Below are 14,412 nucleotides of genomic sequence, written 5' to 3'. Positions count from 1 at the left end.
CGACCGGCAAGTCGTCCGGCACAGACACTTTTATCTCAGCTATGCTCGCCTGGAGCCAGTCAAAAGCCCGTCCCTTGCTTTTGCTGGGGAGCTGCAGGGGCCTATTGAGGCGCACTCTGTTGACATGAACGAGCGTGCTGGGGCTTAGCCTGAGCAGGCTAGCGGGAAGGTGGATTGTACCTACGCCTATTAGAAGCATAGGGAACATTCCTCCTTCCCCCATAAAAACGTCTACCTGATGAGGTAGATGCTGAAAGCGTCCGGTGGGAGAGTTTGTCGAATGTGGTGTCCCGCTGGTGGAGCTGTTCTACCACCTCTTTGACAAACTCACCAAAAATGTTATCCCCCCAGCAAGGAGCATCCGCAATCCGCTGCTGGACTCTATTCTCCAGGTCAGAGGCATGCAGCCATGAGAGTCTGCGCATCACTATACCCTGAGCAGCGGCCCTGGACGCTACATCAAAAGTGTCGTAGGCACTCCTGGACAGGAATTTCCTACACGCCTTCAGCTGCCTGACCACCTCCTGAAAAGGCTTGGCCTGCTCCGATGGGAGTTTATCAACCAAGTCCGCCTGCTGCCGCACATTGTTCCGCATGTGTATGCTCGTGTAGAGCTGGTAGGACTGGATCCTGGACACGAGCATAGCAGAATGGTAGGCCTTCCTCCCAAAAGAGTCTAGAGTCTTAGATTCACGGCCCGGGGGAGCCGAGGCGTAATCTCTACTACTCTTGGCTTTCTTGAGGGCCGAGTCCACAACTCCAGAGTCACGAGGCAACTGGGTCCTCATCAATTCTGGGTCCCCATGGACTCGATACTGGGACTCAGTCTTTTTGGGAATGTGGGGGTTACTTAACGGTTTCACCCAGTTCGCCATCAATGTCTGCTTCAGGACATTATGAAGGGGAACAGTGGACAACTCCTTAGGTGGTGAAGGATAGTACAGGACCTCGAACATCTCAGCCCTGGCTCATCCTCAGTAACCACTGGGAAGGGAATGACTGTAGACATTTCCCGGACAAAGGAAGAGAAAGACAGACTCTCAGGGGGAGAAAGCTTTCTCTCTGGTGAAGGAGTGGGATCGGAAGGAAGACCACAAGACTCCTCATCAGAGAAATATCTGGTGTCTTCCTCCGCCTCCCACGAGGCCTCACCATCGGTATCGGACACAAGTTCATGAACTTCAGTCCGAAGCCGAGTCCGTCTCGACGCCGAGGAACCCGGTCCCCTATGGCGGTGCCAAGAAGAAGAATCCCGTGCCTGCGGTGATGAAGCTCCCTCCATCAACGTCAGCAGGGAGTCCTCCTGGGTGGCAGCGGACGCCGATGCCGCAAGCGGTACAGGCGTCGCAGTCCGCACCACGGGCGGAGAGCCAACTGCCGCATGACTCGACGGTACCGCCAGAGCAGGCACCGGTGGTATCAGAGCAGAAGAATGCAGCAGCCTTTCCTGGATACCTGGAAGGATGGCCTCGAGGCACTCGTCCAGAGTGGCTGTCGAGCAAGGCAGTGGGGCCGGTACCGTCAACGAGCTAAGAACCTGTCTGGAGCATGGAAGCGGTACCGGGCTGTCCGGAGCAGAGCGCATCGACACCTCTTATATGGAGGGCCAGCGATCCTCCCGGTGTCGACGCTTCACAGGTACCGAATCCTTCGGTGCCTTGGAGCTCTCAGTACCGTGACGGGAAGGTGACCGATGACAGTGCTTCTTTGCCTTCGCGCGAAGCACCGCAACCGCACCTCCCGGTACCGATGAGGAAGACGTGGAATCCAAACGTCTCCTCGGGGCCGGGTCCAACGGTGGTCGGTCCCAGGGAGCCTGCACCGCAGGAGCCCTCGAGGCAGGTGGAGACCCACTCGATGGCTCACTGCTACCAGCGTGGGATCTCTGGACAGCCATCACCTGCACTCCAGATGTCGATGCTCCCTACGACGCCGACATTGATACCGGCGATGACCTCGGTACCGCTGGCTCAGTTGACACCGAAAGACCGGACGAGGCTCCGAACAGGACGTTCCACTTAGCCAATCTTGCCGCCTGGGTCCTCTTTTTAAGCTGGAGGCACAAAGTACAGACGTCCGGGCGATGACCAGCCCTTAGACACTGAAGACACGATACATGTCTATCAGTTAGCAAGATCGTCCAGTGGCACCGCGTGCACTTCTTGAAGCCGCTGGCAGGCTTTGAGGACATGGGCGGAAAAATCGCGCTGGCGAGGTCAAACGCGATGATGCCGAAAAAGGGGCACCAAAAAAGGGAAAAGACCCGGATGGGCGATGGAACAGGCCGCACACGGAAAAGAAAGGAAACTTACTCATAAAAACTTCGAAGAAGTACTGGAAACAAGCCGAAAAGGCACTAAAACCGCAGCGAAGAACGCGACAGGGGCCTCACTGGGGCCGCGAACGAGCGATACACGTCCGTTCTGACTGCGGAAAAAGAGTGACTGAGGAGCACGCTGTAGCGAGCGGGAAGACGGTCGCGCATGCGCGATGCATGCGGATCTCGCGAGAGCTAGCAAACTTCTGTTGCTAGGAAGATCTTCCAATCCTGGGGCTGCCGTGGACGTCACCCATCAGTGAGAACAAGCAGCCTGCTTGTCCTCAGAGAACTTGAAATTAAGTGAGCCACTAGTCATCTATGAATACCGAGAAAACGAGCTACATATATTCTGCTAATCACCACTTCACACATCACTGATTTTCAATATCAGGCTAAGCCACTGGCGGCCCCTATTAGCCCCCTCCTGACAAATCCACAATTCCCACCCTACCTCCCCTAAGACTCCTCTAGATGCCCAGAACATCCCCCATCTCCCAGGCACTCCTCTGGCTGCCCCCAATGCCCCTCTGATCCTCTCCCCATCTGCTTCTAAAGGCAGGATCGATGCCCAAGCCAAATAAGGCGGAATGCAGTGCGAGGGGTCAGGGGCTCCCATTTTAAAGGATGACTGTGCAAGAAGCAGGCAGGATTTGGCATCATTCCTTCCTTTAGAGGTAGGTCTGGGTTGGGGTTGGGAGGAAAAAAGGAAAGAATGGATTTGGTGTTGGGGAGAAGGAAAGCCATTGCACCTGGTGATGAGAGGATGTCTGGGGGAGGGGAGGGTCTGATAAAGGTGCCAGGGAAGGAGAAGGAGAGATTCTTAACTTGGTGAGAGGCAAGTGTTTTGTGGGAAGGAAAGTTGCTGGACATGGTGGGGAGAGGGTGTCTGGTGGGAAGAAGGATAGATTCTGGACCTAGTGACCAGGAGAAAAAAAATCTCTGAACGAATGTAACACACTACATTACTGAATTAACCAAATATATTTCTGACTAGACTGGACTGGACTTTTAGAGTCATGCTCTCTGTCACATCAGGGAGTGAGGAAAGGCATCTGACATTTCTGAGTACCTATTTCTGGTGCTTTATCTCTACATACTCAACATGTATCTTGATTTTTATTTATTTTTTTGCACACGAGTAATCCAGAAACACTTCAAATGACACCAATAATATGTGAGGGGGATCAGATTTTGATATACTGCCTTTCTGTGATTACAATCAAAGCAGTTTACATGTTATTTTGTACTTGGGGCAATGGAGGGTTAAGTGACTTCTCCAGAGTCACAAGGAGCTGCAGTGGGAATTGAACCTTGTTCCCCTAATTCTCAGGCCACTTTACTAACTGTTAGGCAATTCTATTATCTAAGTGCCTGCATTTATATGCCTCTTATGCACAAAAATGTATAGAATACTAGCACTTACCTTGCACAAATGTCAGCAAGGTGCCTATGTTAACAACATTGTAAATTTTATGTCAAACTGTATCTGCTGTACACCAACTTCAGTAAATCTCTTCATAAGGTGGTTAATAAATCCCAATAAATAAATTAAACAAATGCTATTCTGCAAATACCTGCTTAATTTACATAACAAATATTTGCAAGGGGGCATACACTTGGGCGGAGAACAGATGAGACATTGGCCAGGCTCCCGGGTTACAAGAAAGCTTACAGAATACTGTTTTGTGTGCCCCTGCTGCATTTAAGCATCAACAGTTAGGCCAGGTCTTTGGCTACTCTAACTGCCGGCACATAAATCTAAGATGCACCGACACTGGATTATACTAGTATTCTAAAATTGAATCTGGGCCCCCAGATGCCATTATAGAATACATTCTCACCTCGCATTATCAGGGCACTTAAATGGACGTGGCCAGTTGTAGAATTTCTCCAATACTGTATAATCACATTTTTCTATTAAGTGCAGTAAAATGCTATTTATTTATTTGAAAATATGTATAGTCCACTTCATCTATAAAATCTAGTGGATTACATGAAAACATACATTAAGTTTAAAAAACAAATAATACATATCAACAATCACATCCATACCGTAACTAAATAACTGACTAAACTCTTTAATAAAATAGCATCAAATTAGGTAAATGCCTGCTGAAACCAATATGCATTCAATAACTTCCTAAAAGAAAGAAGTCAGTTGTCTTAATTCCAATGAAAGCTTATTCCACCAAGTAGGTCCCACAATAAAAAAAAAAAGTAAAAAACAAAAGTACTCGATCTTTCAAGTGGACCTGATAGAAAGAGAGGACATCTAACAAACATTTGTCCTGTGATCTTAAACTTCTGGTGGGATGATAAATCCTCATACTAACAGCAATGATTAAAGGTACATCATTAGTTAGTGTTCTGAAGACCTGTCACGTATTCAGATTAAAATGTTGATATGTCACTGGTAACAAGTGAAGCTCTTGCAGTACTGGATTCATGTGACTAAACTGAGAAATACCCACAATGAAACATTACGGGTTGAACAAATGCCCAAGGCAACCCACAATAGAAAGCACTGCAATCATCAAGATTGGTTATAACTAACACCTATGGTATATCAAATTTAATAAAAACAAACATAAAACAGTACAGTGCAGAAGCTTCCAGCACTCATCAGATCCTATTAAGATTTAGGCACGATATATAGAATACGCTTAGTTGATATCCCAGCACAAATTAATTTACAACGAAAAGGTGGTGTAAATCCCTGCGTGTCGATTTACATGGACTGGGCCATATTCTATAACAACCCACGTAAATTTGGAAATGCTCACAAAACACCCAGTTCCCGCCCATAGCCATGCCCCTTTTTGGATGTGCATCAGAATTTAGGCGCAGTGAGTTACAGCATACACTAACACCTAGATGATCAAAAGCCCTGCGCTGTTCCAAACAGCTCCCTAAAAATAGCGCCGGGACAGCGCAGGGCTTTTCTGCATCGATGATCAAAGATAATGCATGCAAATCTAAGCAGCGCTATTATCTTTGATTATCATGTTGAAGTGCGGGAGAATTGCGCCCGAGCATGCGCTCAGCACAATCCTCCCGCACTTCTTTGACAGGTCTGGGCTGTCAAAAGCCCAAAACTGTCAAAGTGGCCTGCCGATCCCCCAACAAAGAGGCCGCCGCCGGCGGCGGCCAAACCGACTCCCACCCAGCGATGGGGGGGGGGGGGCTGGAGTTCCGGTGGACCTCCGGTCCCCCCGACGACCCCCCCCCCCATGTTCACGGAGGGCTGGAGATCCGGTAGGTCTCCAGCCCCCCAAACCCCCAGAAATCGTTGTGATCCATCGATGGGGGGGTGGGGCCTAGAGGTCCACCGGACCTCCAGCCCACCCCAACTCCTCCCCCCCCCCGGCGTTCTCCACAAATCCCTGGTGGTCCGTGGTGACACGTAACCCCACCCTCCTCCCTCCCTCCCGGTCCCCCTACCTTTGTTGGAGGAGGGACGCAGCCTGCATGCCTCCCTCCTCTTCCTTTCGACGCCGCTTCAAAATGGCGGCGCCCAGCCCTGCCCATTGCATCCTGGGATGTGCTGGGTGGGGCTACATACCATATAAGGGAGCGATTCCCTTACATGGTATGTAGCCCCGCCCAGCGCATCCCAGGATGCAATGGGCGGGGCTGTGCGCCGCCATTGTGAAGCGGCGTCGAAAGGAAGAGGAGGGAGGCATGCAGGCTGCGTCCCTCCTCCAACAAAAGGTAGGGGGGCCGGGAGGGAGGAGGTTGGGTTTACATGTCACCACGGACCACCAGGGATTTGTTGAGAACGCGGGGGGGGGCCTCCAGCCCCACCCCCCTCGTCGATAGATTACAGCCCTTGGCCGGAGGCGGCCACAAGGATTTCTTGGGGTTTGGGGGGGCTGGAGGCCCACCGAAACTCCAGCCCCCCCCCCCCCCCCAGTGCTGGTGGGAGGGTGGGACAACGCTTGGCCGGAGGCGGCCACGAAGATTTCGGGGGGGGGGGGGGTCGGGGGAGGGTCAGATCGTCAGGGGGGGGGACTGGAGGTCCACCGGACCTCCAGTCCCGTATGCTGTTGCCTTGGGGGGGGAACGGGGGCCTGCCAGCATGCAACTGCATGCTGGACAGGGCTCACCATTCCTCCCCAATGATCCGCAAAATCTAACGCCAGCTCGGAGCTGGCGTTGATTTTGCTGCGGCCAGCGACCCAATCTTTGGCGCGCTGGTCGCTGATCATTGGGGATGAATGCGTTAAGTGCCAATTAGCATGCATTTGCAAGCTAATTGCACTAGAAGCCCTGTTTAGCATGCATTTGCATGCTACTTGCGCTGAGAGCCCTCGAGTGCGCTGTTTCAGGCGTTCGAGGGCTCTGATCATGGGTCGGCTGCAAACTCTGGCGCTAGTATGGCGTTAACAGCCTTTAGCGCCAGAGTTTGCTTTTGATCATGAGGGCCTTAGTGAGTTATATTAGTGAGTTATATGTATACATTCTAATTATTGCCAATTAGTGCTCATTATTGCTTGTTAAGTGCCGTTAACAACACTGATTGGCTTAAGCCAATTAAGTTATGCACATTGTTATGGAGTACACTTGGATTTAGGTGTGATATATAGAATCCAGCAGACAATCTGTAAAATAGTGTCAATTAGTGCCACTTAACACCAATTAAAGCTAATTATTGGTTAACGCTAATTAGCAGCTAATTATTAAGTCATGCACATAACTGACCCTATTCTATAACTTGCAGGTGGAACTTTGTGTGCTAAGCGCAGAATCGTGTGTGCAAGTTTATACAATTAGGGAGTCAATTCCCTTAAGAACTGCTCACCAGGAAATTCAAAAATCTGAAGTTAAATGCTGATCAGGTTTTGGGGAGGAACATATGAGAGAGTATGGGGTTTCAGCACAATACAGTGAGAGAAGAACTGACCTCCTGAGCAGAAATGATTCTCTTCGGACGAGGTGCCTCCTGCTGCAACTGATACACTACAAAAACAAAGAGAACAGTATTAAAAAAAAAAACACAAGATGCACAAACATGTCATTCTTTTCTGGTCCTATGAAACTCCTATGTTTGACTTAAAGTAGGGGACAAATGTAAGCATCTAAGTTAAGCCAATATTTATTTGCTCAGCCTTTCAAAAATTGGGCCCACAATATTTTCATCTGGTCCTATTGATGCAGATTAAAAAAAAAAAATGTACCAGATGAAAATATTATTGGCCCAATATTCGAAAGGTAGAGCTCATAAAAATTGGCTTAACTTACATGCTTACATTTGTCCCTACTTTAAGTCAAACATAGGAGTTTCAGAGTGATATTCAGCAGCATTTATTCAAGTAGGAGTGACTTCTATCCAGCTAAATCCTGCTCACTGACAGGCTGATGCTCAAAACATAACACCAGCACTAGAGGCAATTAGCGCCAGACTAGCTCCGGCAATAGTGAGCACAGAAAATGAAGATACATACCTGTAGAAGGTATTCTCCAAGGACAGCAGGCGGAATATTCTCACTGATGGGTTGTCGTCCACGACAGTCCAGGAGACCGGAACCTCAAAACAAAAGAGAAGTCTATGGAACGCTCCGTCGCGCGGCCCGAGCACACTGCGCATGCGCAAACGGGTTCCCGCCCGCGACACGAGCGTGAGTTCCTTAGTTTAATAAAAAGCAAACCAAAAAACAAGAACAACTCCAAAGGGAAGGAGGGAGGGCATGTGAGAATATTCAGCCTGCTGTTCTCGGAGAATACCTGCTACAGGTATGTATCTTCATTTTCTCCAAGGACAAGCAAGCTGAATATTCTCACTGATGGGGTATCCCTAGCCCCCAGGCTCACTCAAAACAATGAACATTGGTCAATTGGGCCTCGCAATGGCGAGGATATAAAAGAGATTGAACTGAAAGAAACACAACTAGATGAGAGTGGAGCCTGGAACAAAACAGAAACGGGCCTAGGAGGGTGGAGTTGAATTCTAAACCCCAAACAGATTCTGCAGCACCGATTGCCCAAATCGACTGTCGCGTCGGGTATCCTGCTGAAGGCAGTAGTGAGATGTGAATGTATGGACTGATGACCACGTTGCAGCCTTGCAAATCTCCTCAATGGAGGCTGACTTCAATTGAGCCACTGATGCAGCCATGGCTCTAACATTATGAGCCATGACATGGCCCTCCAGAGTCAGCCCAGCTTGGGCGTAAGTGAAGGAAATGCAATCTGCTAGCCAATTAGAGATGGTGCGTTTTCTGATGGCGACTCCCCTCCTGTTGGGAATAAAAGAAACAAACAGCTGGGCAGACTGTCTATAGGGCTTTGTCCGCTCCACTTAAAAGGCCAATGCTCTCTTACAGTCCAAGGTGTGCAACTTGTCTTCACCAGGGCGAGTATGAGGACGGGGAAAAAATGTTGGCAAGACAATTGACTGGTTCAGATAGAACTCCGACACCACCTTCGGCAAGAACAGGGTGAGTGCGGAGAACAACTCTGTTATGATGAAACTTGATATAAGGTGCATGTAGTACCAGGGCTTGGCGCTTACTGACTCTACGAGCTGAAGTAACAGCCACCAAGACAATGACCTTCCAGGTCAAGTACTTCAGATGGCAGGAATTCAGTGGCTCAAAAGGAGCTTTCATCAGCTGGGTGAGAACGATGTTGAGATCCCATGACACTGGTGGAGGTTTGACAGAGAGCTTTGACAAAAGCAAACCTCTCATGAAGCGAACTAATAAAGGCTGTCCAGAGATAGGCTTACCCTCTACACGTTGATGATAAGCACTAATTGCACTAAGGTGAACCCTTAAGGAGTTGGTCTTGTGACCAGACTCTGATAAGTGTAGATGGTATTCAAGCAGGGTCTGTGTAGGACAAGAAAAAGGATCTAGGGCCTTGCTGTCACACCAGACGGCAAACTTCCTCCATTTGAAAGAATAACACATTTTCGTGGAATCTTTCCTGGAAGCAAGCAAGACTCGGGAGACACCCTCTGAAAGACCTAAAGAGGCAATTTCTAAGCTCTCAACAACCAGGCCGTGAGAGCCAGAGACTGGAGGTTGGGATGTAAAAGCGACCCCTCGTTCTGGGTGATGAGGGTTGGAAAACACTCCAATCCCCACGGTTCTTCGAAGGACAACTCCAGAAGAAGCGAGAACCAGATCTGACAGGGCCAAAAAGGCGCAATCAGAATCATGGTTCCACGGTCTTGCTTGAGTTGCAGCAAAGTCTTCCCTACTAGAGGAATGGGAGGATAAGCATAAAGAAGGCCTGTCCCCCAATGAAGGAGAAAGGCATCTGACGTTAGTCTGTCGTGGGCCTGAAGTCTGGAACAGAACTGAGGGACTTTGTGATTGATCTGAGTGGCAAAAAGATCCACCGAGGGGGTGCCCCACTCTCGAAAGATCTTGTGGGTAACGGCCATGCTTAGCAACCACTCATGAGGTTGCATGATCCTGCTCAACCTGTCGGCCAGACTGTTGTTTACGCCTGCCAGAAACATGGCTTGAAGAAACATGCCGTGATGGTGCGCCCAAAGCCACATCCTGACGGCTTCCTGACACAGAGGGCGAGATCCAGTGCCCCCCTGCTTGTTGGTGTAATACATAGCAACCTGATTGTCTGTCTGAATTAGGATGATTTGATTGGACAGCCGATCTCTGAAAGCCTTGAGAGCGTTCCAGATCGCTCGTAATTCCAGGAGGTTGATCTGAAGATCCTTTTCCTGAAAGGACCAAACTCCTTGAGTGTGAAGTCCATCTACATGGGCTCCCCACCCCAGGAGGGATGCCACTTTCTGTGGCTGAGGAATTTGGAATGGACATCCCAAGGTCAGACTGGATTGAAATGTCCACCACTGAAGGGATCTGCAAAACTCGGTGGAGAGACAGATCACATCCTCTAGATCCCATGTGGCCTGGCACCACTGGGAAGCTAGGGTCCATTGAACTGATCTCACATGTAGGCGTTCCATGGGAGTTACATGAACTGTGGAAGCCATGTGTCCTAAGAGTCTCAACATCTGCCGAGCTGTGATCTGTTGAGACGCTCAAGCCAAGGACACTACAGCCAAGAGATTGTCTGCCCTTGCCTGGGGGAGATAAGCTCGAGACGTCCGTGTGTCCAACAGAGCTCCAATGAACTCCAATTTCTGAACCGGGACAAAGTGGAACTTGGGATAATTGATTACAAACCCCAGAAGCTCTAGCAGTCGAACAGTCATCCGCATGGACTGTAGAGCTCCTGCCTCCGAGGTGCTCTTCACCAGCCAATCGTCAAGATAAGGGAACACAAGCACTCCCAGTCTGCATAGCGATGCTGCGACAACTGCCAGGCACTTTGTGAAGACCCTGGGCGCAGATGCGAGGCCAAAGGGCAGTACACAGTACTGAAAGTGCTGAGATCCCAACCAAAAGTGAAGATACTTCCTGTGAGATGGGAGTATCGAGATGTGTGTATAGGCATCCTTTAAGTCCAGAGAGCATAGCCAATCGTTTTCCTGAATCATGGGAAGAAGGGTGCCTAGGGAAACCATCCTGAACTTTTCTCGGACTAGGAATTTGTTCAGGGCCCTTAGGACTAGGATGGTACGCATCCCCCCTGTTTTCTTTTGCACAAGGAAGTACCTGGAATAGAATCCCAGCCCTTCTTCCCCTGGTGGAACAGGTTCGACCACATTGGCCTTTAAAAGGGCAGAGAGTTCTTCTGCAAGTACCTGCTTGTGCTGAGAGCTGAAGGCCTGAGCTCCCGGTGGGCAATTTGGAGGCCTGGATACCAGATTGAGAGTGTATCCTAACTGGACTATTTGAAGAACCCACCTGTCGGAGGTTATAAGAGGCCACCTTTGGTGAAAAAATATCAACCTCCCTCCGACCAGCAAGCCATCCGGTACGGACACTTTTACTGAGACTATGCTGCACTGGAGACAGTCAAAAGCCCGTCCCTTGCTTTTGCTGGGGAGCCCTAGGGGCCTTAGGCGCATGGCGCTGACAGGAATGCACGAGCTGGGACTGAGCCTGAACCGGCTGCCGAGAAGCAGGAGTGTGCCTACACCTATTATAGAAATAGGGAGCACTCCTCTTCCCCCAAAAAAACCTCCTGGATGAGGTGGTAGCAGAAGATGCCCGGCGGGAGAGAGAATCCATAGCATCATGGTGCTTTTTGATCTGATCGACCATGTCCTCTACTTTCTCTCCAAAAATATTATCCCCCCGGCAAGAAACATCCACCATTCGCTGCTGGGTCTTATGATCCAGGTCAGAGACACGCAGCCACGAGAGTCTGCGCATCACTATACCCTGAGCAGCTCCTCGGGATGCCACATCAAAAGTGTCGTAAGTCTCCCGGGCCAGGAATTTTTGACACACCTTCTGCTGCCTGACCACCTGGTGAAAAGGTTCGGCCAGCTCCGGAGGTAGTGCTTCAACCAAACTAGACAGTTGCCTTACCGAGTTCCGCAAGTGGATGCTCGTGTAGAGCTGGTAAGTTTGGATCTTGGCGGCGAGAATAGCGGCCTGATACATCTTTCTCCAAAAAGAATCCAAGGTCCTAGACTCTCTGCCTGGTGGCACCAAGGCATAGTCTCTAGTACTCTTGGCTCTTCTGAGAGAAAAGTCCACAACCATGGCATCGTGAGGAAGTTGGGCCTTCACCATTACAGGCTCTCCATGGACTCTGTACTGGGACTCAGATTTTTTGGGGACCACAGGATTAGAAAGAGAGCACGACCAATTCCGCATAAGCACTTCCCTGAGTATATTATGCAGGGGGGCCGTTGCAACCTCAGCAGGCGGAGAAGGATAGTCCAAGACCTCGAGCATCTTGGCCCTGGGCTCATCCACAACCTCCATAGGGAATGGAATGTCCTTAGAAAAGGATGAACAATATCGCTCCTTTTTAATGTGTCATAAACTTCCATCAATATGGATGCCACCAGGACCATCTGAAGCCAGTACTGAAACCTTTTCCCAATCAGTACTACAGGATCTTGCACAGTTGGAGAAGCACCAAACATTTCGACCACACAATTTGAGTAAAATGCAAAAAAGAGCACTTAAAGAATTAATGCAAGATCAAGACATTATAATCCACAAATTATAAATATAAACCCCTAGTATAGTCAAATTCATCTCTTTTGAACTTTGCTATCTTTTGATTATGAATTTCTGTTTTGTATTTCTCTAATATCTGTCTATGTTGTTGATATTGAGCTTCAAATGTTGTTCCTTCTTGGTTTCTCCAACCATCCATTTTTTCTTGTAGTTCCCGCTCTTGTAATTCGAGTTCTTTTTTAAGTTTGTCTATCGTGATTAGCATTAAGTCTAGGGAACTTCGTGAAATCACAATGCTCCATTGTTCAACAAATTCTTTGTCGTCCAGGAATCTGGGTTTTTTGTTCCAGCGTAATCCACGTGGAATACGCTGGACGTGACAGTATTCCGTTAATGCTTTGATATGAAATTCTGTTTGTATTACTGTTTTACTGATCCTCAAGAAATCATTCCAGTCTACAGCGTCCAGTGTTCCCTCTGGGTTTAGGAGATGATACAAAAATGACAGCCTCAATTAAAGAAGGACATAGACCATGTTTACTGTGTGTTTATTGTAAATACATTTGGCAAATGCAACAGGTGCATCATCCTGTAACGGGAAAACCTTATAGAATTTTATCCAATACAGATTGTGAATCATCTCAAGTAGTTTATGGGATAGTATGTCCGTGTGGAAAATGGTATATCAACTATACAACGAGGAAGATAAAGTAACAAATAGCTGAGCATATTAGTAACTTGAGGATTCAAAAGAGGGAAGCCCCTTTGGTAGGACATTGGAACTATATGAAGCATAGCATGGAGGATGTAAAATATACCATATTAGCTCAAGTAAGATTACCATATGGTGGTGATATAGCGAAGGTATTAAAAAACAAAAAACAAAGAATGATCTTTCAGCGGGACACAGTAATACCACAGGGTTTGAATCATGAGATTGATTGGCTACAGGAATAAGTATATGGGAGGAGCTCAGTAGGATTTGAAATAAAAAAGGACAGCGCATGCGCTGGCGTCCTTTTGACAGGAGAGTCGTGAGTAGGGAGGATGATCCGCACCAGTTATGCTAAGATTTGTATGATTAATTATAACAAAAGTATGGAAGAAATAATGGAGATGAAAGTCAAATTAAAAGTAGTGAGGAACAAGGAGAACCACAGCTCAATGCAGATATGAGTAAAGAGGGTGGTAACACAACGTTTCTATTTTACAGAACACATAAATTCCCCTGACAACGCAATGTACTGTGAAACACAGCTTGTGTTGGGAATACACAAGAGGAGAGGAATGTATGGACTCTGGGTGTTAAATTAAATGAAACAGTGTTTAGTTATGCATATTACCAATCACTCTGAGTAATTAGTTGTGTAATATGTTCATCCATACATCACTGCACTGTGACCCTCCCTGCCTCAATTTCTGACTTCATAATCTTCCTTGCTTATTTGTACTTATTCTCATAAGCAAATTGCAGGTGTACTTATCTGAGGATGGAATCCTGGGTCACCGTTTTCATGAGCGTGACGTGATAAATATTCGGAGTGAATAATCAGTGTGCAGTTGTGCTCGTGGTCCTTTAAAAAGATTCCTCTTATCTTTTTAAAGGACCACGAGCACAACTGCACGCTGATTATTCACTCCGAATATTTATCACGTCACGCTCATGAAAACGGTGACCCAGGATTCCATCCTCAGATAAGTACACCTGCAATTTGCTTATGAGAATAAGTACAAATAAGCAAGGAAGATTATGAAGTCAGAAATTGAGGCAGGGAGGGTCACAGTGCAGTGATGTATGGATGAACATATTACACAACTAATTACTCAGAGTGATTGGTAATATGCATAACTAAACACTGTTTCATTTAATTTAAAGCTAATAATGATTAGCTTTCACTAGCAATATTATAGAGTAATAAGATTAAAGAGCATATTTAAAAAAAAAAAGAAAAAAAGTACAAGGGTTTCTAATTGTTATAAGTTAAAATTTAATGCGAAGAAGTGTAAAGTGATGCACTTGGGGTGCAGGAACCCAAAAGAGAGATACTGAATAGGAGGGGAGAGATTAGTAGGACA

At 47.8% G+C, this 14,412-nt stretch overlaps 1 protein-coding gene across 1 annotated transcript in view; it reads right to left on the bottom strand.

The window, feature by feature from the left end:
* Positions 1-14,412, bottom strand: part of CHN2 (chimerin 2) — a 505,884-nt gene that overhangs the window by 282,617 nt on the left and 208,855 nt on the right. The window contains exon 3 of the mRNA XM_030202483.1: positions 7,224-7,279. Within this exon, the coding sequence (XP_030058343.1) occupies positions 7,224-7,279 (56 nt within the window). The remainder of the gene's footprint in view (positions 1-7,223; positions 7,280-14,412) is intronic.

Source organism: Microcaecilia unicolor, chromosome 1 (genome assembly GCF_901765095.1).
Source record: "Microcaecilia unicolor chromosome 1, aMicUni1.1, whole genome shotgun sequence".
NCBI lineage: Eukaryota > Metazoa > Chordata > Amphibia > Gymnophiona > Siphonopidae > Microcaecilia > Microcaecilia unicolor.
The sequence above is the reverse complement of the archived record's forward strand: the minus strand, read 5'-3'. Positions and strand labels throughout refer to the sequence as shown.